Source organism: Oryzias latipes, chromosome 20 (genome assembly GCF_053564925.1).
Source record: "Oryzias latipes strain Hd-rR chromosome 20, Olatipes_Hd-rR_3.1".
Classification (NCBI taxonomy): domain Eukaryota; kingdom Metazoa; phylum Chordata; class Actinopteri; order Beloniformes; family Adrianichthyidae; genus Oryzias; species Oryzias latipes.
In genome coordinates, this window is record NC_136256.1 from 26,653,174 (window position 1) to 26,675,646 (window position 22,473).

At 40.5% G+C, this 22,473-nt stretch overlaps 1 protein-coding gene across 2 annotated transcripts in view; it reads right to left on the minus strand.

Moving 5' to 3' along the window:
• cdh7a (cadherin 7a) overlaps positions 1–22,473 on the minus strand; it is a 215,533-nt gene that overhangs the window by 86,901 nt on the left and 106,159 nt on the right. For both annotated transcript variants that reach the window (XM_078938306.1, XM_023950079.2), the window contains 2 exons: positions 20,500–20,794; positions 1,037–1,156 (listed from right to left, as the gene is read on the minus strand). In XM_078938306.1, the coding sequence (XP_078794432.1) occupies positions 1,037–1,156; positions 20,500–20,794 (415 nt within the window). The remainder of the gene's footprint in view (positions 1–1,036; positions 1,157–20,499; positions 20,795–22,473) is intronic.

Consider the following 22,473-nt stretch of genomic DNA (forward strand, 5'->3'; position numbering starts at 1 on the left):
TCCAACAAAAATACAAACTAAAGCTCGCCTTTAGCGGTGTAGCTTTCCACAGAATCCGGTATCAGACCGTGGAACAAGTGAACAAAACAATGAAGCTTAGAGAAGCGGTCTGTGGCAGTTTTTGCACTACATCTCCCATGATGCATCGGGTTCAAGCGACAGCGTCTCAGTGTAAAATGAATCTCCTCTGCTAAATGTCTTGAAACCACAACGAACACACATCAACTAGTTTTTATATCTTCTTGATGAAATCAGAGGTCAACAGTTTAGTTCTCCGTCAAGGTTTGTGTTTATTAACAGCCAAACATCCCAGAGTTTGGTCCAAGTCATCTTTCCAACTGAAAGACATTTCTAATAAGGTCTGGATTATTTTAGATGTTAAACTTAAGAAGAAGTAATAACAACATTAAAGACACAGGATGAAGGTGAAGTGGCCAACAGACACAATTAAACTAAATTGAAACAATTTAATCATCTAAAAATAAATAAAACATTTTTGCTAAAGTTTTCAAAGACTTCATCTTTGATTAAGACATAAGATAAACTAATAAAACTTAAACGTGTTCACTTTTTGTGCAGCTACAGAAAACATAAATATAATGTTAGTTTTTTTGTGTAAAATATTGTGACATATTGTGATGATTGTTCAAAAATTACAGTTGCCTTTGCACTGACATTGAAATAAATATAAAAAATAAATAAATTACTAATCAGAAAGAATATATTTGTTTTTTTGTGAGGTTACATAAAATTGCATGTTAATAAACTGAAGGGAAAAACAACTACCAGGGTAAAATTTCAAATAAATTAGTTCAAAACTTTTACGAAAAACTAACTTAACTTTTAATACAACTTTTAGAAAAAACAGCTGCAACTTCCAGCTTTTTCTGCCACAACTATCACAAAAATGCCTGTGAGATTGTGGAGGGACTGTACATCAATGCAGACTATAGAGTTTCTCCTGTAGTGCATGAAGGGACTGTTCATGTTCATCTTCATGCTGTCTAGTTTTAAATTGAGTGTTCATCAGACCTACCTGTTTTGGGCTCCACTGAGAAGTATGGCTGTCCGTGGACGATGCTGTAGACCACCCGGGCGCTGTTGCCATATGTTGGGTCATCTGCATCTGTGGCTTCCACTTGCACCACCATGGTTCCTGTGGGCAGACAGGCCATCATTAGTTTCCAAGACAACATCCAGAGGCCAAATCAAACAGAGCTAAATGCGGAAACAGTCATCTCAACAGAGCGTGTGACCAATTCCACTTGAAAAGGGAAGGAGGGGAGCCATGAAAATGTAACTTCTGAGGCAATAAATAATCTCATTAGTCATTGTCTTCACACTGTCTCTGCACACTGAGGCTGCTTTAGTTCTGTGTTTCATTTTACACAAATTGCCAGAGTTTGAAGCAGTTTCTCAAAGAAATTCAAAATCAGACAATCTGACTTGGGCTGTGTGACTCTTATCCTCAAATTCTGTATATAAATAAATCTCTCAGTTGTTGCCATGATGCACAGATGATTCAAGTGCGACTCTGTGCCTTTGGAGATCACTTCACTGCCATTATTGGTCATTTGTTTTGCACAGATCGGTTAGAAGTACCATTTTTTGCTTTTGGTTCTGTGTTTGCTCTGAAACAAGCTGCAAGTATAAAAGTCACTTTGTTGCGTCAAAGACAAATCATTAGAAATCCTACACAGTAATCAGGAGTAGAACATTTATGAGCTCAAAGTGAGCTTAAAAACTTAAAAATGGATAAGTAAGGTAAGAAATAGGATGGTGTTCAACTGCTGGATTCATATAACAAAATATAAATTCAGAAATGTACCATAAAGAAATCATCCTTGTCTCAAAAGTAGGGTTGTGTGAGGTGCTTTAGACCAGTAAGCCTGCTCCCCGCAGTCAAAAGCAGCCGGGGTGCTCCCAGTTTGGATAATCTGTTAGGAATTCACAGTACTTCACACAACTTCACTTCAAAAAAAAAAACTTGCAAAAGGAGACTGGAGCCCTGCAGCACAAATCTCTGAAGTGCTGCTTGTTCTGGGGGCTTTCAAATTGCTGTTGGTGCACAGTCAGGCAAATGTTGTGGTTAAATCAAGCATCTTAACAGCATGAATAAGCAAGTGCTGGTAGAATGAAAATGGATTCTTTAAAAAATCTAATTTAGCACAAACATTGTTATCTATTTATCTAGGAGGATGTCTGCAGGCGTAGAGAGCCACCACCCAGATTCTTTTCCAAACTACCCTGTCATTGCAGTTTTATAGTGCTGGAACACACCTGATTCGGATATTCAGCAGGGGGTAGGACAGGATACCAAGAGAGCGACCCTCCAGGCCTGGAGATTGACCCCTCTGATCTAGAATACATAATTGATGCCTGGTATCTAAGAAGTAACAAGTACTTGACTTTAAAAAATCTACAAAATGTAGACACTTGCATACTTCACTAGAAAGCACGTATCATACTGTAAATGCATAGCTGCAAGAAAAATAGCTGAAACAAATAATAAAACAAACCCTTTTGTCAGTAAAAAGTGTAAACATATTGATGTCAAACATCCATATTTTCAGTAATAAAGTAAGATCTTCTTTATACGATTTTTTATACTTATTTTTGTGTTCCAGGGTGGAGGAACATGTATTTTATTAATCTTATACAGAGTCAATTTTAACTTACACTCAATACATCTATGTTTCCAACAAGTGCAGCTCCATTTCTTAGAGAAATAAATAAAAACCTACCAACTATTACACAAAAGACAAAAAAAAACAATCATCCAGTCTAACACGCTGCCAATGTGTTGAAGTGTCTTTGGGCAAGACACTGAACCCCAAATGGCTCCTGGTTATAGGTTGACGCCACTGTTAAGGCCCGTACACACCGGGACGAATATTCGCCAGGCGTTATTCGCCAGCGTTTTTCGCCACGTTTTTTGTGTTCACACCCAGGCGATTTTCGCTGGCGATGAGCCGAGCGAACATGCAATTTCATTCCCTGACATTAGATGGCGCTTAATGTAAACAGAAATACTCCTGTACACAAGGTGGCGCTGCGCAACTTTAGGCTTCTTAAAGTCGCTTTTCACTCAGAAGAAGAGAGCAAGTATTTACGCGCTAGTCAGAATAATACAAAGAAAACATGAATATTTCAAGCACCAGTAGCTCCAACTGGTGCTTGGTTCGGGGATATTTTAGAATTTCCGTCATTATTTCTTCGCGACAGTGTAGACGCTACTTGACGTCTATCTTCTTCGCTGGTATGTGTGCTCAGCAAGGCAGTTTTGTGTTTGAGCGCCCCCAAGTTGTGTTTTACTGTAACTTCAGAAGCTCCAGACACGTGTGCAAAAGCGGCATTCTCATTAAAAAAAACGAACCTGAGGCGTTTTTTTTTTTTGACGCTTTGACGCGTGGCGTTTTTTCGCGTCGGTGTGCACACTCACATTGGTGCCCTTTGTTTAGTCACGAGGCGTTAAACGTCGGCGAAAATCGCCGGCGAAATTCGTCCCGGTGTGAACGGGCCTTTAGGCAGCAGAGTTGCCATTAGTGTGTGAATGTGTGTGTGCACGGGTGGATGGAACTGTGTCTGTAGCGCTTTGGGACTCATAAGACAGTAGTAAAGTGCTTTAAAAGTATGCACCCTTTACCATTTACGGTTTTGGCCTATTTGAATTTAACCGATTATCAGACAAATAGACCACAAACAGTTATTATGGTTTTTATTGATTTATTTCATCATTAGTCAGACTATTTTACAGTCCATCCAAATTCTAACTGGACTGACTCAGAGATTTTTAGTTAATATTTATCCAAGATCAGCTCCCATTAAAATCAATAGAAAGTGGTTCAACCTTGAAACAAATAAAGATCATAATTGCAGTTTTTTTATCCTTATAGTTATTTTCAAAATCTGTGACTAAACTGTATTTGCCTGCTCCTGCTTTGTCTTATGTTTGCTTCAAAAATTATCATGTTCATGGCATTATGATTGACAGGTGTCAAACCTTTAGCTCTCTAACAGCTTGGGAGTGTTCCAATAACTGTCAGGCAATTTGATTTGGCCTATCTGTCCATTTTGGGTGAGAACAGGGCTGACTGTTAGCGTATGCTGTCAAGAATGCGATCACCAGGGGGCCAAAATCACTGGCTTCTGACTCAGACTTTACTTGTAGGTCATGTGACCTCCTAAAACATCCATGTTTTTTTATTATGTCCTGCAGCAGTCCTGGACTACAAGAACCAGATCGTTTAAATTACAATTCTTCTTTTTTACTGTGCCTTTGAGCAATACTCAACATACTCAATAACTCACCAAGCCCCCAACCAAAATCTAAATAAAACATCAAAATATGTAGGTACTTTTTTCTGTAAAGCATCTTAGCTCAGGTCTCAAACTAAACAATTAACCTCACTCACATCTGCTCTTCTGTATAGTGCAGCACAACTCTTCCTCCCACTTTGTCTGATGCAGGAAAAGAAAACATCAGACATAAATTCTTCAGCGTTTCTTCTTAAAAGCCACAACTGACGTGATGCAAGCTGACAGCTGTTGCCCGGAAGGTGAAGTGGAAAAGCGCTTGAAGATTTTGCAGCGAAAACACAATCAGCAACAATCAGTGGCAATCAATTTCAATAGGTTGTTCATTAGGGTATAAATGAGTCTTGTTGTTCCAACTGGGCTCGTTTAACAGTTATAGATTTTTTTTCTTCCCCATTTTTCCCTGGAGAAGGCAATTTCTGGTCAAATAATTGACATCCCTTTGATAATGAGGAAATAAAAAAAGAAGGCTTAATAAATGTTTAAATTACCATAAACAACTGCTTTGGGCGTTTTTTCTTTTTTTTTTCGCTGTCAGACTGTATGTGAGCCTTAAACCTGGCTTTACACTGGCAGAAGTAGTCTTGGTAAAATCACCTGCCATTGTAAAAATAACCTTCAAACGGACCGCTCTCTATGATTGTGGCTTTTCCAGTCTGTCAAGCAGATAACTGTTTGATGTGCGCATAATTCACTGTACCTGGCCAGTCCTGAGCCTGTATGGAGACATATGACAAAAAGTGCTGTCCTGCAAGTTAGTGATATCTTTACTTTGAGTCAAACACCCTCATAAAAATTACACTTTCTTTTACATGAGATGCAGTTTACAGGCTCTTACAGAATGAAGCGATCATGGAAATTGAAGATTAGAGTCCTCCATTCTGGCCATAAAGTAGAATTAACAGGCTCTGGCCCTAGACAGGAACAATATAAAGGAGGAGAGGGAAAGAAAAAAGCTTGGGCATGCTGGAAAAGTTATCACCAGGCTGCATGCAGAAGGACACCTAGATTATATCATCACCTCTTAGTCATGACAGGTTATATTACAGGTAGTGTAAAGCACCAAGGTCAGAGGATGACTCGACGGAAGAACTCGGGGACGTCAGGTTGATAGTTAAAATCACTTTGCACAGAGTGGTAGCAGTAAATGAATAGTCACGGCAGAATTGAGTGAAATAAGCTCCTTTCTCAAGATGCAAAAGCAGGAAGAAAATGAGAATTTTAACACTGGGCCGTATGGTCTGGACTGAATTTGGACAAAGCCAAAGAACAGAAGTGAATCAAAGACATGAGTCATGAATGTCTAAAAAATGTTCACTGTCCGAACATAAAAGAACACAAGTTAAGAGTTTTTATTGCTGCATCACATTTCCAAAGGGTATTTAGACTGTGATACCAGCAAGCAACTTTATAGTAATAGCCAAGAAATTAAGAGTCTGAACCAAAGAGTATACATTCGGTAGTCTTATCAGAGACTCCAATGCTGGTTTCTCCTAATGTGCATGTCTTCTTCTTCTTCTTTTCCTTTCAGCTTTTCCCTTTAGGCATCACCACAGCAAATCAGCTTCCTCCATCTAACCCGGCCTTCTGAATCCTCTACTCCAACACCAACCACCTTCATGTCTTTGTGCGGTGTCTTTGTCGTCAGTGGTCCAATTTTCACCGGTACCTTGTTGATTAATAGCACCGATGGCGGTTGTTGTTAACCCGGGCCTTGACTGATCCGGTATGGACCTCATAGGTCTGATTGGCATATTTGAATTGGCAAAGGTTTTACGTCAGATGTCATTCCTCACACAGCCCTGATCTTTTCTCAAAGTGTTCCCAGTGGTCCTTTAGTCATGACAATGCCGTTTTTTACCATGAAAATAATACAAAGGAATTCTAGGACATAGTTTCTGCAGAGTGGCAGCAGTTCATTATTAATCCACCTCTGAATCGTGGGCGGGACTGATGGAATAAACCTGTCCTCTTCCCATTTTCCATTTGTTTACACTAGCTTACAGCCACTCACACCCACAACCTAACATTACCGGTACAACAAAAATGGTAAGCATTATTGAAGCTTTCCAGCCGTAGAGTTCTGATCCAGATTCCAGCTCAGACGAGGAAAACAAAGATGTTCATGGATCTTTTTGTCTGCAGGTAAATGCATTGGAATGGAGCAAAGCTGCAGCTTGTTTCCAGCCCAGCGTATTTTCTGCGTCACAAGTTGACTTTGAACATTTCTTTTTTAAACTGAAGTTTTCCATCTGCTCCTGAATCACAACAATTTGAACAAAGAAATACTTAGAAATGCACGTTTTAATCTTTCATTCATGGCTGCTGGAGCCTATCCCAGCCACTTGTGGACGAAGGCAGGGGACATCCTGGACAGGTCGCCAGTCTGTCGCAGGGCTACAAATCACACACCCATTCACTCTCACACCTATGGACAATTTAGAGTAACCAATGAACCTATGAAGCATGTTTTTGGACGATGGGAGGAAGCCGGAGTCCCCAGAGAAAACCCACGCATGCACGGGGGAGAACATGCTCCACACAGAAAGGTCCCCCATTGGTGTTCTGGTTCAGGGGCCGTCTTGCTGTGAGGCAAGAGCGCCAACCGTTGCACCACCATAATCTTAATTTTCTTTTTATATGTCTTCCATTATCAGAAAAATGCTATGATAACATGTTAAAAACACTAAAGACACAATTTTATTCAGAGTGGGTGTTTAAGTCTCTATTTCTCAGTTTTTAGCAAACAGCAGTGTTTAGTGTTGTACTTACAGTTTTTTACCTTCAACCAGTCTAGCCATTTCAACTTTTTGCATCAACAAAGGCTGTTTAGCCTGAAAAATTGAAGCTCTATGAACATTTCTTTAATCCATTCTCTCTAATCGTGCCTATGACTCTATCAACTGCTTCCTTTCATGATCCTGTGAGGCTTGAAAATACTTACAGCTTTATTTACTCCAACCTGAGACTTCATGAGAGCAAACACAAAGTTCAGCAAAGGGCGTATTTCATTCAAAAGCCTCCAGATCAGAGGGCAGATAAGATCACACTCTAACAGAGTGATGGAAAAGGAGAATATGGAGATGAATTTAAGTCTTTTGAAAGGTGCAGAATGCAGAATGATATATTAAAAAAATATACTTCTACAGAATAGAAGGCTAGAAAACTTGAGAATAGAATGAAAAATAAAGCCATCAGGAGGAAACCGAAAAAAAAAAGAAGAAAAAAAAGCATCAGTTTACAGAAACAGTCAGCTACAAATATAAGACAAATAAAAAATGTAAGAAGTTGTCATTCAAATTTAGAAATTTGATTTACAGACTCGGGTGATTTGGAATAAACTGGGTGTAAATGTGAACTAACACGCGGAGGACCTGCAAGGCTACAGAAGTCCTTATTTTGGGAAAAATAAGAATTAAAGAATAAAAGTGAAGGTTTGGACGAAATAAAAACCATATTCAAGGTTTTCCAACAGAAGGAGACGTTTTCTGGAGGTCTTTGTGAGAGAGTCAGCAAGGACAAAAAACAAATAAAGACAGTTTTGAAAAGATTTTTTGCTTTTTAGATATTTCAGAACCTTTACAATACAATACCTTTACAATGCCCTTGTGAAGACCTTTTATTTCATATACCTGTTGTCTAATCAGCCCAGAACTGTCATTTCTTTGCTTAAAAAGCCTATTTTCAAGTTTTGGTAACACTCGTAGGTCAATCACTTTTTTATAAGACATAAAAAAGGGCTAGTAATGTATCTATAAGTCCTTAGGGGACATTTACAAATATCTTCATAAGTAACATATTAACGCATGAGGCGCTAATAAGACATCTACAACTGCTAACTGCAACTGTAAATGTCTTATAAAGGCTTATAAACATATCAATAATGCCTGTTAATGTCTCATTACTCAATTATTAATGAATATTATTATGAAAGTTTTCTTTTTTTTAACATTTATAATGTTTGGCTTACATGGACTCAAACATATGCATCTTATTTTCTAACAGTCGGATAATTGTCAGTTATCAAGTGAGTGGTGGAAAGTTTGACTTCAGTATTATTTCAATTTAACTGGTTTAAAAAAATGGCCAAAAAAAAGGCTGGTATTAAAGAAGGGTCTATGCCAAGGAAAAATTCCACTTTTTGAGCTTTTAAGTGTATTATAATGTTCATTTCTCACAAAAAAACAACAACCATAGAGCGGTAATTTGGTCTATAATGCATTTCTGAGTATTGCTCTAAAAACCTGCTCTCTGAACATCAGTCCCTCCCAATACATTAAAACAAATGAGTGGGTTCCCACATTGACACATCACAAAGTGAGGAGTCGTCTTACTTTCGAGTAGGAAAAGGATCTGCAAAACAACGAATATTAGGAAATTGTTTTTTTGTGTGGGCCAAAATTTATATACATGGATGTAGTTTACTCTGAAAGGCTTAAGAAATACACGATGTTGGCTCTTTAAAGATGGGGTGAGGGCAGGAAGACACAGGGCTGCTTTAAACTGTAAAATGAATGCTGGGAAAACGACATATGTGATTAAGACTAAATATGTTATCCTTACAACGGCATAAAGTAAATTCTTCATGTGCCAATAAAACGTGGAGGGCGTGTTAAACATGATGAAAAAAATGCCTAAAATTGTAAGCACCGAAGAACTTGATTATTCAAGTGCTGTATGTAATTCAAGTATCAGAATAATCATGTGGACTGCAGAGCTGTTGATTGTCATATAAACAATATTTTTGTTTTCTAATGCTCCCAGTCAGAAGGGTGCACTCTGCTGCATTTGTTAAGCTTTTACAGCAAACTGGATGTTTTTGACTAATAATAAAATACATGAATCAACATGGAATCAAATCGCATTAGTGGGTCATTAGTGGTTTTTGATGATAACAGATGAGGATGGTTAAGCTCTAAAAAGGGACATAATCAGCTATGCTCACTGGACTGTGGTTTGTGGACATAATCACTCAGAGCAGGAGTAGCAGAAGTTGCACATAAACCCTGAGATCTGTGCATTTTAAAAAGAAAATGAAACAGTTTTACAACGAAGGCCAAAAGAGAAGAGAAAGTCTTTCTTCTGTGATGCCTAATTCAGGCTTCGGGCAGTTGGAACCCGGAAAAAAAATTCCCTGCAGTATATTATTTTATAACGTGTTTAGTTACATTCATTTATCCAAAAGCTTTTCAGCTTTTACAAGAGACTTTAGCACATCAAAGAATTTTTAAATTCCAGTAGTTGCAGTTAAAAGTGCACCAACAGCAAATACTGAAGACTGTTAAAAAAAAAAAAAAAGAGTCAAAAGAAAAACTTTTTATCTTACCCTCCTAGTATAAGTCAAATGACTGTATTTTTCACTCCAGAGTATAAGGTGCAGCAGCCAAAAGATGCATAATAAAAAAGAAAAACCCTGGCGGAATGCTGTATTCCCACCGTCAAATTCGCTGCTCAGCGCTTGTCCAAAAATGTGTTTAAAAACTTGATGCTCCAGATACCTGTGGGGGCATTGTCTGTATATATACAGAGCCTGAAAGGCACGGATGATGTGGAGAGATCATGTTTTTTTTTTATTTTGGAGAGGTCCACAAAGGGTCTCCATGTCTGAGTCCATGTAATCATTCAGAGACCCTCCCAGTACGATGAGCTTCACCATCTGCTGCTGTGTCTGAATAACGGCCGCTTTCAGCGGTACTTCCGTCACTGTGGCCCAGTTTGACGACTTGCTGTCCCGTATTGGCCAGAGGATGGTAAAAATCAGAACAAAATTACAGGAACGTTTTAGTATTGTCTCCATGCAAACAAGAATAACATCTTAAGGTTCATAGAACGATCAAATTCTACTCTATGTTGGTTTTGCCGCATGTTTAAAGCCCCATGTTTGCCCCATGTCTGAGGTATTTGTGTTTTAAGCCAGTGTAGTGATCCCCAAGAAATGCTCATTTCATTTAGCGTTTAAACTTTGTGCGGTGGCATACGTCAAAGAACATTGGGGTGACGAATCTGCACGTCATTTCTGGGGTGGATCCTAAATGTATCCGATAATGGTGCAAGGTCATATTGAGAAGACGGCAGCAGAAAAAGGAGCAAACAATTTCCAGGTGGATATGTAGAGAAAGCGAGTGACAAATTAGAAGATCTGGTTTTAATATGGATTACCGAGCAAAGAAGAAGAGAAGGTGGGCGTGTCTCCAGGAAAATGACCAGCGTGAAATCGAAGAGGATTTTTGATACAGAGACTGATGCTTCAAACGTTCAATGCTAATCAAAATATATTACAATGTTCTCGTCATTTTAACAAATCCAGAAATGTTCATCTGCTGATGTTGTCTGCATTTTGTGACCGGATTTCACTGCAAAATGAACCCATTGGCCATTCCCATTCTGTCTGTATTTGAATCAAAGCATGTCTTCAATAGACGCCTATCCCTATAAAAACCGGGCCGGCTGCCAAAATTTTGGGAGTAAAAATTTTGGGCTACCATTGGAAGATTTGCAGTATGAGCCAATTTATGCTTAAACAGTCACAAACAAGTCCCACCTGAGTAAAAGTTTTACCTCTGGGCAAACTATACGAAAGATTTTGACTTATGCACCAAAAAATATGGTGAATAACACCAAATGAATTATTTGGAAATTGGTGTGGGGAGCTCTGTATAGTATCAACTGCATCACAGCGGGTTTTTTTGTGTGGTTTTTTTGGATGACATTTAGATTAAACCTCTTATTTTGACAAGAAGTAGTTACACAACTGACACCAGGTCTGACAAATGGACTCAACTTCAGTCAAAAAGTCAACTTTATCTGAAGCAGAAGGCTTTTCTCATCACCTAAATTAAACGGCGCCACCCCGTCAGTGATCGGCACCCTCATGAATTAGACAGGAACTATGACAGCTGGATATAGGACTTGGGGGTACTAAATTTAAGAGCCGTGGCCTTGGGTTGACATTACATTGCCTGTGCTTGTAATGAGACCTCAGGTGGCTCCTGTGGCCCTTCGCCGAGCGACGGCAGAGCGAAGCCGGATGACTGTCACACCTCCAACTGTCCTCCAGCTCTCCTGCCTTCTATTTGACATCTTTGCTGTGATTAAGACAAAAGCCTTCGGAGATCCTGAGGCTGTAAGGTCTAAGTGTATATGGATGGACCCTTCCTCTAATTACTTTAATTAATTCCATCCGTGATTTTCTTTAAATTGAACCCATTCATCAACGGTGCAAAGCTGTGACCGTTAATGATTTAAAGACATCTATAAAGGAATTATTGAGGACAAGAGGTGCTTGGCCCCTGGCTCTTCTTTACTGCTTTGATAATTGCTTTGAGCAGATATTTACAAAGAAAGGAGGCGAGGCATTGCTTTCCTGTTGTCCTTACAGGTTCTGATGAAGACTGAGTAAATAACACATCTGGTGGTTTGAGTCCTCCTCTATGTAGAGTTGTTGTCATATCTTCCAGCCGTTTTGCTGTAATCCTCTGGTTCTTTACAGCGAAGCTGTGTGCCTCCCGTTGACAGCCAGCTGTGTAATCCTTCAGAGATCTCTGTTCCTGTGCTGTGAGCAAAGCACTGGTTGTTTCCTTGGAACGCCTCCCGGAGTCACCAGGTGTCTGCTGAAATTTTTATTTTGACTTTGAATGCTCTAAAAATGGAACAACACCTTTTCTTTGCCTAATTTCCACCTGGATGGTGCCGCCCACGTTTGGGCATCAGAGGTCGTGCTGGGTTATACTTGCAGAAACAGTCGATCGCACATGGGCAGAGAGCGTTCACGGGAAACTTGAACACCCCCCCCCCCACACACACACACACACACACTTTTGTTTGGGTTAAAGTTGTACTTTTTAGTGACTTTACCATGTTAGCACATGGCATCCTAGCGTCATACCCTTTTACAGGTCACAGTGCCTGTCAGTGACCTGAAAAGACTGGCAAGATGTTGAGTTTTAAATATAATCGTGTGTATATTTTTTGTTTTAATGGTCTTTTTTGCCTTTAAGGCTTCTGTCTTTACATAGAAGTTGTTCTGCACCGGAACTGGAGATGGGAGGGGTTCTGTCAAAGTGTTGATGCTGGAAAATAGAGGCTTGGTTTTTCTAAGGCACACCTCACCTTCCTAGATTTGTCAAGTTCTTATTATGTGAGCATAAGGAGAGGGCCAATAGCCATGGCAACACAAAAACTTCAACACCTACTTAAGTAAGGTTTGATTTCTGAGAATCACAGCTGCTGTGATTCTCAGAAATCCACAGAACGGAAGCAGCTCACATGTCAAAATGTGAGCTTAGATGAGTTTTTCAATCTATAATGCGGCATCTTTGTTTTTTTTTTTGTTTTTTGTTTTTTTTTTTAACTTGTCCTGTCCAACAGCTAGGCAGACAGATGAGAGCTGAGGGCCTCTTGGGTTGGACATATTTTACTTTAACAAGAGGGGTTATTAATCTTCAGACAAACCAAAGGTATGTCTGAATAAACCCCTTTTGTAATTGAGGTCAAACTTTATTAATTTCAAACATGTCTGAAAATCTTTGGTGTTGGACCGGACGGAAAAGGAAAGAGGGGAAGAAGAGAGAGGGACGTTAGAGAGAGGGGGGGTAGGGGGTGATAATAGGAGGGGAAGGGGGATAAGACCATGAAGCAGCATAAAGCAACAAGTTTACTGGTTGTTAATCATTATGGTAAGGTTTAAATGTAAAAAAAAACAAACAAACAAAAAAAAAAGGGCGGAGCCTGTCCACACACACACTCAAATGTTATAAACACACCTGTTAGTTGCAAAAATGTCCACCTGTCGACATGTACACAAAACAGATAGTGTTCACACGCATACTTATGCCTTAAAACCAACTAGTGTGAAATATTTCAGTCATTCAGTCTGTTGAGCTAACACCTGTGCTCAGGTGAGTGTTTATGTTCTTCTAAAATGGATGGTGGAACGTGTAAAGAAGGAGGGAGAGTGCCCCGCCATCCCCACCCCAAGACCCCCACCGCAGCAGCAGCGGCAGCCGGAATCCCCCCAACGCCACACGGGAACCGGCAGGGAACAACTGCCGCCCGGGCGACCAAGCCCGCCACCCAGGCCAGGGCCAGCAGGGCCGCCGCAAGGCCCCCAGAGCCAGAGAGCAGGGAGGCACGGAGGGAAAGAGGGCGCCGCCCCAGCCCAACCAGGAGAGCAGCCCCCCCGCCGCGCCGGGAGAACCCAACGCAGGGCCCCACCGGAGAAGGACGCCCACAGCCCCAGACGAGCACCCCACCACCACCCAGGAGTTCCGGGCATCCCCCCGCCCCAACCCCAGGTACGAGCCAGGACCCCCCAAGGGAGACCCGCTCCGCACTCCAGGCAGCCATCCGCCCGGCCCACGGTTGGTCCAGGGAGGAGCGAGGCAGGGGCCCGCCGCCCCCGCCCAGGAGGGGGGAACCCCGGGGAAAAAAGAGGGCCCACAAGGGGTGTTGTAAATATGGCCCGACCAGGCTCGGCCACAGTTGGAAATTTGGCGGGGCCCAGCACTCAGGAGCAAGGACCAGAACCCACCCCCCAGGGACCAGACACCCCCGGCTCAGATGTAATGTGAACTCCCCCACCGCGCGGAGAGAGCACCGCCGGGCCCAGGAAGCCGGCACCCCGGGGACACGGCCGCCGTTGCAAAGGGGCCCGCACCCCCCACCAGGGAAGAGGCAGGGGACAGATGGTCCTAGGTCCCACCTTCCTTGCAAAATGTGTGTGCGTGTATGTGTGTTTGAGATGGTGTGTGTGTGCATGTGTGTGTGTTTATGTTGGGATGTATATATTGAGGGGGGAGGGGTGTGCGGCATCTTTGTGTATGAACCTAAAGCTTAAGTCTGGCTGTTTGGTTGCTGTTCTTAGGTTTTAAGGTTCAGACACACTTATTTTCTTTAAAATGACTGTACACATATTCAGAAGTGAAAGGATTTACTAGCTTTGACACAGCCCAGAATGAACAAAAGAGAGCGAGCAACGCCATTACAGTTTTCTAATGATAATCTTAGCTTGTATTTTTTCTGTAGCAAAAACTATGCATGATATATTTACCTCCATATAAGATAAAGCAAATAACAGAAAAGATGAAGATAAAAACAAAAATGTGTCCATGAAGGGATTTTTGCACATTGAAAACACGTTTGATCCCCAGAAGCACCTCCTATTTTCCTTGCGGCAAACAGCAGCCCAAACCATGGTGCTCACACCTCCCAAGCTGACTTTTCTGCTTCGATTTCTGATGTGGAACTGCTTTTGAAAGGCCTGCATACCAGTTTGAGGGGCATCTGTGTGGAATTCGTTACTGTTTTTTTGAGGAACAGGTGGCACTTTTTTTTAATCTCCATAGTCTATACTCTATACACACTTTGCCGCCATGTTAATCTCAGATTGTCTTTTAAGCAACTGCCTGCCATGTTTCTAGTTATAATTATATCAATAATAATAACAGAGAACAACTGGGCCTCAAATCAACTCACCTGTTGGTTAGTTTGTTGGTTGGTTATCTTAGACCAACCAACAATCTTGGCCATTATTAAAACTCATCAATTAATTGAGTAATTGCCAAATGAAACTGTCAAAAGTTGGGAAGCACTACAAAAGCAACCATTTTAAATGCTTGGAGAACAAAAATCTAATTAGTATTGACATTGTTAGGAGTCTGACGCTAAAAACTCACACCTTTCTGAAGTTCAGCAGGAAGAAAAATGACATATCTGTCATATTGGCGCTCAGTTTAGTGGGAACACACGTGCAGGGACATATGTATTAGCGGATATTGCATTGGCTGTGCCACATGTCAATTAACTGAAGTGCTTCACAGCGAGGATGATGACGGTAATTTTAGTTGATCGCCAGGGATGTATTAGACACCCAAGAACAACCTCACTATTCTGTAAGGCTCCATTGTTCTGTTTTTTTCTTATTTTTCTTTGTAAAGCCACAAAATGTCAGTTCCATACAAATTAAGTGGAAGTGTTGCATATTGTCTATTTAAAAAAAAAACAAAAGAATTAGAATCACCTTGAACAGGCTAACGGTTCACTTTGCATTCACACAGGGGGTTATGGGCTTCCAGTTCTTTCAGTTTCTTTGTTCTGTTTGTTTTCTCTTTTGTCGACTCCACCAGCTGATGGGTGGAACAGCTGGAGAGGATCAGTTGATTGAAGGGCTGTCACCAGGACAGCTGACTGTCAGGAGAAGCCGACGTGTATAAAAGTGAAAGAAGATATGGTGCAAGAGAGCAAACAATGAAATTTGTAAACCTCTATATCCTTATGTTTTTACTATTTTGTTGCAATCCGTTCAGCTGTGTGTCATGGACTTGGGTTTGGTTTGCAACAATTGGGATGATTTTGTTTGTTGGTGATGGTTTGTGTGTTCCTCTCTTTCTTTCTCAACGGTGGACCTATGTTCTCCTTGGAATTTCACTGCTTCCACGGTTAGAAATGGGGGTGTTCAGCTGAGCTGTTTTTTTATGGTTCTTCCTTCAGGCACCTGTTTTTTATGTTTCTTTTTGTGTTTTTGTGGCAAACTCTTTTTTGGGACGCTGTTGTGTTCAAGCTTTTGAAGATCCTCGAGTCCAGCCAGCCCTGAAGATAGATAGGTTAGAGGGTGATAGGCAGGTTCCAGGAAAGTTTGTGGAACCTGGTGGTTGTTTGATGGTTTGTTTTGATTATAATGGCATCATTTGACGTAACAGCTTTTGTTGATCCCAATTTGTCCTGGTTTGGCTGCTGTTGGAAGTCAGGTTTGTGTGAAATAGCCACACAGAAACACTGATTCCTGTGGATATGTTCGACCCACAGAAAACCAGCTCAGCTTCGTTTTTCAAGAGATTGCTCAGAATGTGTTTGTGCTTTCTCAGTGCAATGTCATCATTTGTCTGCTGAAGTTCTTCCTGCTCCTAAAGCAACACAATTAAGATAATTTAGCAACCTCCACCACTGGGTAATGGTGATACGGTCATATATATGTACACATATGCAGCATGCTTATATGACATTATTACTGTCACCTGAGGGAATTTTCTGTCTTCACATTTCCAGCCATAGCTTACAAGCAAATACAGCTCCCAGCATGCCTCGAAGCAGCTGAGGAACCCCTGGGAGGAAATGGATGAAGCTAAAGGTATCTGTGTGGCTCAGCCTGCTGTGTTACCACAGTTAAGTGGCAGAGAAATGGATGTATTGAAATGTGTTAATCTGGACCAGATATTTTCAGCAGGTAGGTCAACAAAAGCATTGGCTGCTAGAAACACCAATTTGCAAAAAATGCCTGTGGGCTTGGAGCCTGATGCAGACCTTGACTTTGCTGGAGTTACTTTATAAGCATGCATCACTCATCAACATTTTTAACTCAGGGGTCCATGCTGGCATATTTGAATTGATAAAAATGGAAATTACAGCACATCAAACTCCACAGAAAGAGTACATTTGAAAATACCGTGAAATATTGGTTCATGCTGGACACCATTCCTCATGGGCTGAAATGTTTAGTTTCATACGCTAGAAGGAGTGGGGTGAGAAAAAGTAATGGTTCCTATTTTTTATTATTACGTGAAGAAGAGCAATTTGTCTTCAAGATGCAGTTTTTAGGAATTATTTCCTTTTTAAAAGGCTATATGCTTAATCTAAACTATCGTTTGGAAGAACAATTAACAAAAAAAGAATCTGTTGACCGTGGCTTATCATTTATTAGCCCCACGCCCCCATCCTCCTGCCTCCTCATACACCTGTGAAGTAAAAAGGCCTGAGGATGTTTTTTTTGTTCTTTTGCATACACTTGCATATTGAACATGAGGGGGTTGCATACAGCCATTTACAGAGTTTTATATGATGGTGTCCTCAAGGAGTATTTGGAAACAGATGGATAAATGCTATATCTGCTGCACTAAAGGCTAATGCAGTCAACTGAAGTATGACCATAGCTGCACTTGCTCGCATAATCCTTTCAGTTGAGCTGGGTTTGGCAGTGTGTCCATCTGGCTGGACCTGCTCTAACCCTGACCCAAACTGTAAAGCGCTCCAGGAAGAAGGCAGAAAGACCTCACAGAAACAGACCACCTCTAGCCTGGAATATGTCTTATGCTACAGTCACAAATACAACTGCCACTGCACGATGAGGAGGCATTGGCAGAATCTTCTAAACTAGCTGCCGCCACCTGATTTCTTTGACAATCGTTGGCGTGGTCATGAACATAGAAGGCAGCTGCCAGTTAGTCAGGTGGGGATGACGCAGTAACAAAATTAGGTGGCCACAAGACAGTGGCAGCCGGATCGCCAGCACTGAATAAAATATGTGCGCATGTCTCCGGACAGTGGCCGTCCATATCAAGTGCCACCGGTCCCCTGCCACCTGGTAGCACAGGGGTAAACAAGAAGGGACACACATTATAATCTTTAGACTTCATGCCTCCCAAGAAACCCAGCAAGGACAAAGCTCCAGCCCCCAAAGCGAACGTCCAAGGGGTTCAACCACAGCAGAATTCATACGCAGGACCCACGGTGCCAGATTGATGTCTGGTCATTGGACGCAATCGTCCCCGGCCCATATCAACAACTATTTCTAACAATTGGATGGTGCCAGTGGGATGGCAGCACGGGTGCAGGGGGTGGATAGAGAGTGGCAGCCTGAAATCAGTCCATCATCAGATGATTTTGGGGACCTTGGAGACCCTCCAGTACATTATCATTCTGCTGCTTGTCACTGGACTGCCACTGCACGACCTCCAAATGTGCCCAGGCAGCCACTGTGACCAATGTCAAAAAATCGTCTTTAATTTGAACTTTTTCACAAAACTTCAATGGCCCCCGTGCAGTGTGTAAAAATGCGTCTGCCGATTGCAAATGCTGCCGTGGGGAAAACTGCCCAGTTTGCAGAAAAACTTGCATTTGCGTCGCCGCATAGTTGCATTTTTGTGACATTGGTTTTATCTTTGAAACTGCTTGTTTTCCGCATCCATGGGGACTTATGGAGGAACATCCCATCCCACCACCTTTTTGCATATCATATCCGTTTATAACAGAAAAAAGAAAGCCTTTAAAAACTCCCTAAAACCTCAACTATCATACATTTCAGTTAAAAATGATCAATTTTATGGCTGCTTCCTTGTTTCTTTTATGTAATTTTCTACAGCTCAGACTGCTGAGGGTAAAATACTCATTTTCGATGCACAATAATGTTTAAAAACCAATACTTCAGATTGAGTGTGATATAAACTCCCACACTGTTTAATCAATGTCACCTGCTGTGCTGCATCTTGTTCAGTCTACAATTTATTGAACTAAAAAACAGCCACAGAGGCATTTATTTGGCTAAACTAGACAACATCTATACAAGGCGACATACCGAGGAGACCACAATACATCGCTGCTGCAGACAAAAGAGCATTAGGTGACGTTCCCAGACTTTAGTACAGGTAGTTTAAAAGGAGATACAGTAAGGTGCTGCTTAAAAAATGCACATATTGTCAGAAATTAACTTAATCTGCCAACTAAAATGCAACGTCAGCGTTTAAATAGTTGAGTAAGGTTATCATAAATTGTCATAACTGTATACATATAAAGAAGAGTGTTACATATGTGCCTGTGTGCATCTCTCTATGAAAGTAAAATGGTTAAGGATTTGACTTTTGGAGCACTAACGTAAATTAAACTAAAAAAAAACGAACTAAGGTAGTAATGCATCAAATTCTGTATTTTTGTAGTAAATAAAAGATTATTTTTCTTAAACTCTATGAAAAAAATCAATGACTTGTGGAGTTCTTGAGACTCAAGAGGAATGAAATCTATTTCATCGTTTTAAAAAAAAAGATGTGTTGGTACAATTGTTTTTTTTTTTTTTTTTTTTTTAACAAGAAGTATGTTTTTACTAAGCCAAACTGTAAATTTTGTATATTGCTGTCCTGCATCAGTGCAAGGAGGGAAAAATAAAAATAGGAATCAACTTAAGGGATGGATCAGGAAAATATCATAAAGTTCAGGAAAAGAGGAATTAGATTCTCTTCCATGTTCGTTTTGGACTCCACAATACGTCACAGGCCAAAACTAAGTTCCTGGTTGACGCGGCACAGATTTTTCGCCAAAGTTCAACTATTTAAACTCCGAAAACATCACGTCGCCGTGCCACCTAAATGGCATAGAGATAGTTGCGCTGCAATGCTCAAAACTCGCCGCAGGACAAGCGATCAACTCTGTTCACTGACTTAACATCGAAACTTTACATTTTTGATCATAAACACATATTTTTCTTTTGAAACACATTGGGTAACCAGTTGATTTATTTGATTGAAATCTGTTTTTTAGTTGTACAATCTGTTTTGTTTTAGAGAAGAAGGTCTAGTTTTGGGTTTAGGGTCAAAAACAAGGTCAGAGTATAAAACCTTTAGAAAGAAATTTCAATAAGTAAAACTACAATACTTAAAAAATGGGTCAATGTGTGCTGGATTCCTGTGTATATATGTGATTTACAACCGAAAGAAAGGAATCAATGTGTTTGAAATATTGAAAAAATACTTAAGTTCATTAAAGCAATAAGATACAGGATTTAAAAACTAAAGTATTTTGACCTTAATTCTTTTTCTTGTTATTTTCTTGGGAAGCAACTAAAATATGTTGTTTTAAAACAACACAAAACTTCACTGCAAATTTAAATGTTGATATTGTTCTATATATACTTCTGATTGCAATGAGTATGAAATATTGGAGGAATATAAATCACATTTTCTTTTTTTGCATAGGGTGGAGGAAAAACGGCGATTGCGTAAATGTCTGTGTGTTTGAGAGTGAGAAGTGTCCCTCAGGTAAGAAACCATGAGTGCTTATATGTATGCTGTCAATTGAAAATAGCCAAAGACACTTTGCTTCTTACAAATGTAATTCTGACTCCAGAGGAGTTGGCGCCTCAGCAGCCGTGAACCTCACCACACACCGCCGCGCCCAGGGCCATAAGCACATTTTCAATTTTACAAAGTGAAGACACTGAGCTCAAATTAACATAGCACACGTCCCGATTTCCCCACATGACCTACAGACTGAAAGCGATGAAGACAAACTCATCGAGGCGGAAAATTATCAGACGCAGACATGGGAATGAGGGCAAGTCAAAAAGAAGGAGAGATCAGAATTTAAAAGGAAGCAGCCGTGGAAAAAAGAAACACAAATTAAGAAAAATATGGAGAGGCTTACCTAAGGGTGACATTTCTGGTACCCCTGCCAGGTACGGCCCGTCAACAAACTTGGGCTCATTATCATTGATGTCCTGCACTTTGACCACAAACTCAGACTTGGGCTCCACAGGCAAGTTGGTGAACCGGTCCACGGCTTGAGCTTGAAGGGTGTAGTAAGCCTGGGCCTCTCTGTCGAGACGCTTGGTGGCGTGAATGTCTCCCGTATTCTCGTCAATGGTGAAGATGGAGGTGGCGCCCTCTCCAGTCAACACATACTTGACCTTGCCGTCGCCTTTATCCACATCTGAGTGTAGCTGTTTGAGGAGAAAAGAACGGCAGGTGGACACATAAGTTATCCGCTGGAGTGAAATATCTTTAATTTGGAAGAGCTGGTGCTTAATAAAGAATGACTTAAGGGCTTCTGTCTCACAGGATTGTTACAGCATCAGTGATTAAATTAGGATTGCAACAACCAGGCTGATATTGCACAATAACAATTCAGAGATAACAAGCTAAGCTCATTGACCAAATTCAATTAAAATTCAAACTGAGCTGTGTTTTAGCAAATTTCACATCATTTGATTGTTGACGAGGTTTTATAGCTATCAATTCTTAAATCTAACGGCCTTAATTTATCTTGTATATAAATTATGTACAATTTCTCCCTCACGTCACTGGAATCAAAATGAGAAATAAATGGGAAAACATTCAAATCACATCAAAACAGGTACCACTTAAGCATCAGTTTTGAGAAGAAAAAAAACATGATTTGCATTTTTCCACAAATAATGAAATGAATTAAATGCTGCCACTTACTATGATGGCAGTCTCACAGGCCAACAAACATAATGGGTAATAAAAACAAAACTATTCATTTTCCATTAAACCATTTAGACCAACAGGTTTATCTGACATTAAAAGCAAAGTTTAAACATGTGTATACATCCAATCTGTGAGTGAAACAAAGGTAAAAGGGATAAAATGTAATGTTGAATCCACCGAATAATGCTAATTTCTTTGGGTCTCCATTTAAGACCTAAACACATCAGAATGGCTCTTTTTTGAAGCACATGATGGGTTGGATTGTGCACCGAAAGATGCTTTTAGACCATTGAAAATGGAAAAAGCTGCAGGTAAGAATGATTTCTCACACGCACTTCAAACAACCTGCATTAAACGACTAAATGTCCTTTAAAGAGCATGCAAAATGTGGATTTAAGACATTCCCCCCCAAGAACAGACATTTGGCCTCAGAGATGCCACAAAGTCATTGACTGAGAGTAAATCAGAGTTTTACCACACTGATTTGGTACAAAATAACCTAAAATATCCAAGGGGACACATCTTGAATTCCATTCAGATGACTAAATATTGGGACATATAAATAAAATTGAATTGAGTTGAATCTTTTATTGACTGTTGAGTTATTTTGGTTTTGCTAATTCAACCATAGAAAAATTTTGCATTTTGTCAATATTTTACCAACCTTTCAGGATATTTAGGACCTTTTTTATACCATAGTCCAGGTGAAAGCTTGACTCTGATTGGCTGCAAGGTGTCCATTTAAAATTAATAATAGAAATTAAAAGTAGGTTCGGTCATATGGCAGGTATAACAGAAACATAGGTGGCTGTGAGGAAGCAGTAGGGCGGTCGACCTCTGATCAGAAGTTTGCAGGTTTGATTCCCGCCTTGCCTGTCCTTGGGCAAGACACTGAACCCCACCTTGCCTCTGGTGGCAGGTTGGCACCAGTGTTTGGCAGCGGAGGGAAGGTAGAAAGCGCTATACTGGTATACACCATTTACCATAGGTGGACAGACATTATTCCACAGTTTATCAGACAGCAAGACAGTAGAAAAGATCTCTGTCCTTCAAATGTCTCTATGATGGACATGTCAGTATTTCTGTCAGATTCGTTGTCTGTCTTACTGGCTAATGCTGGGTGAATAAATATTTAAAGACAATGTTGTTAATAATTAATGAAAGGAATTGT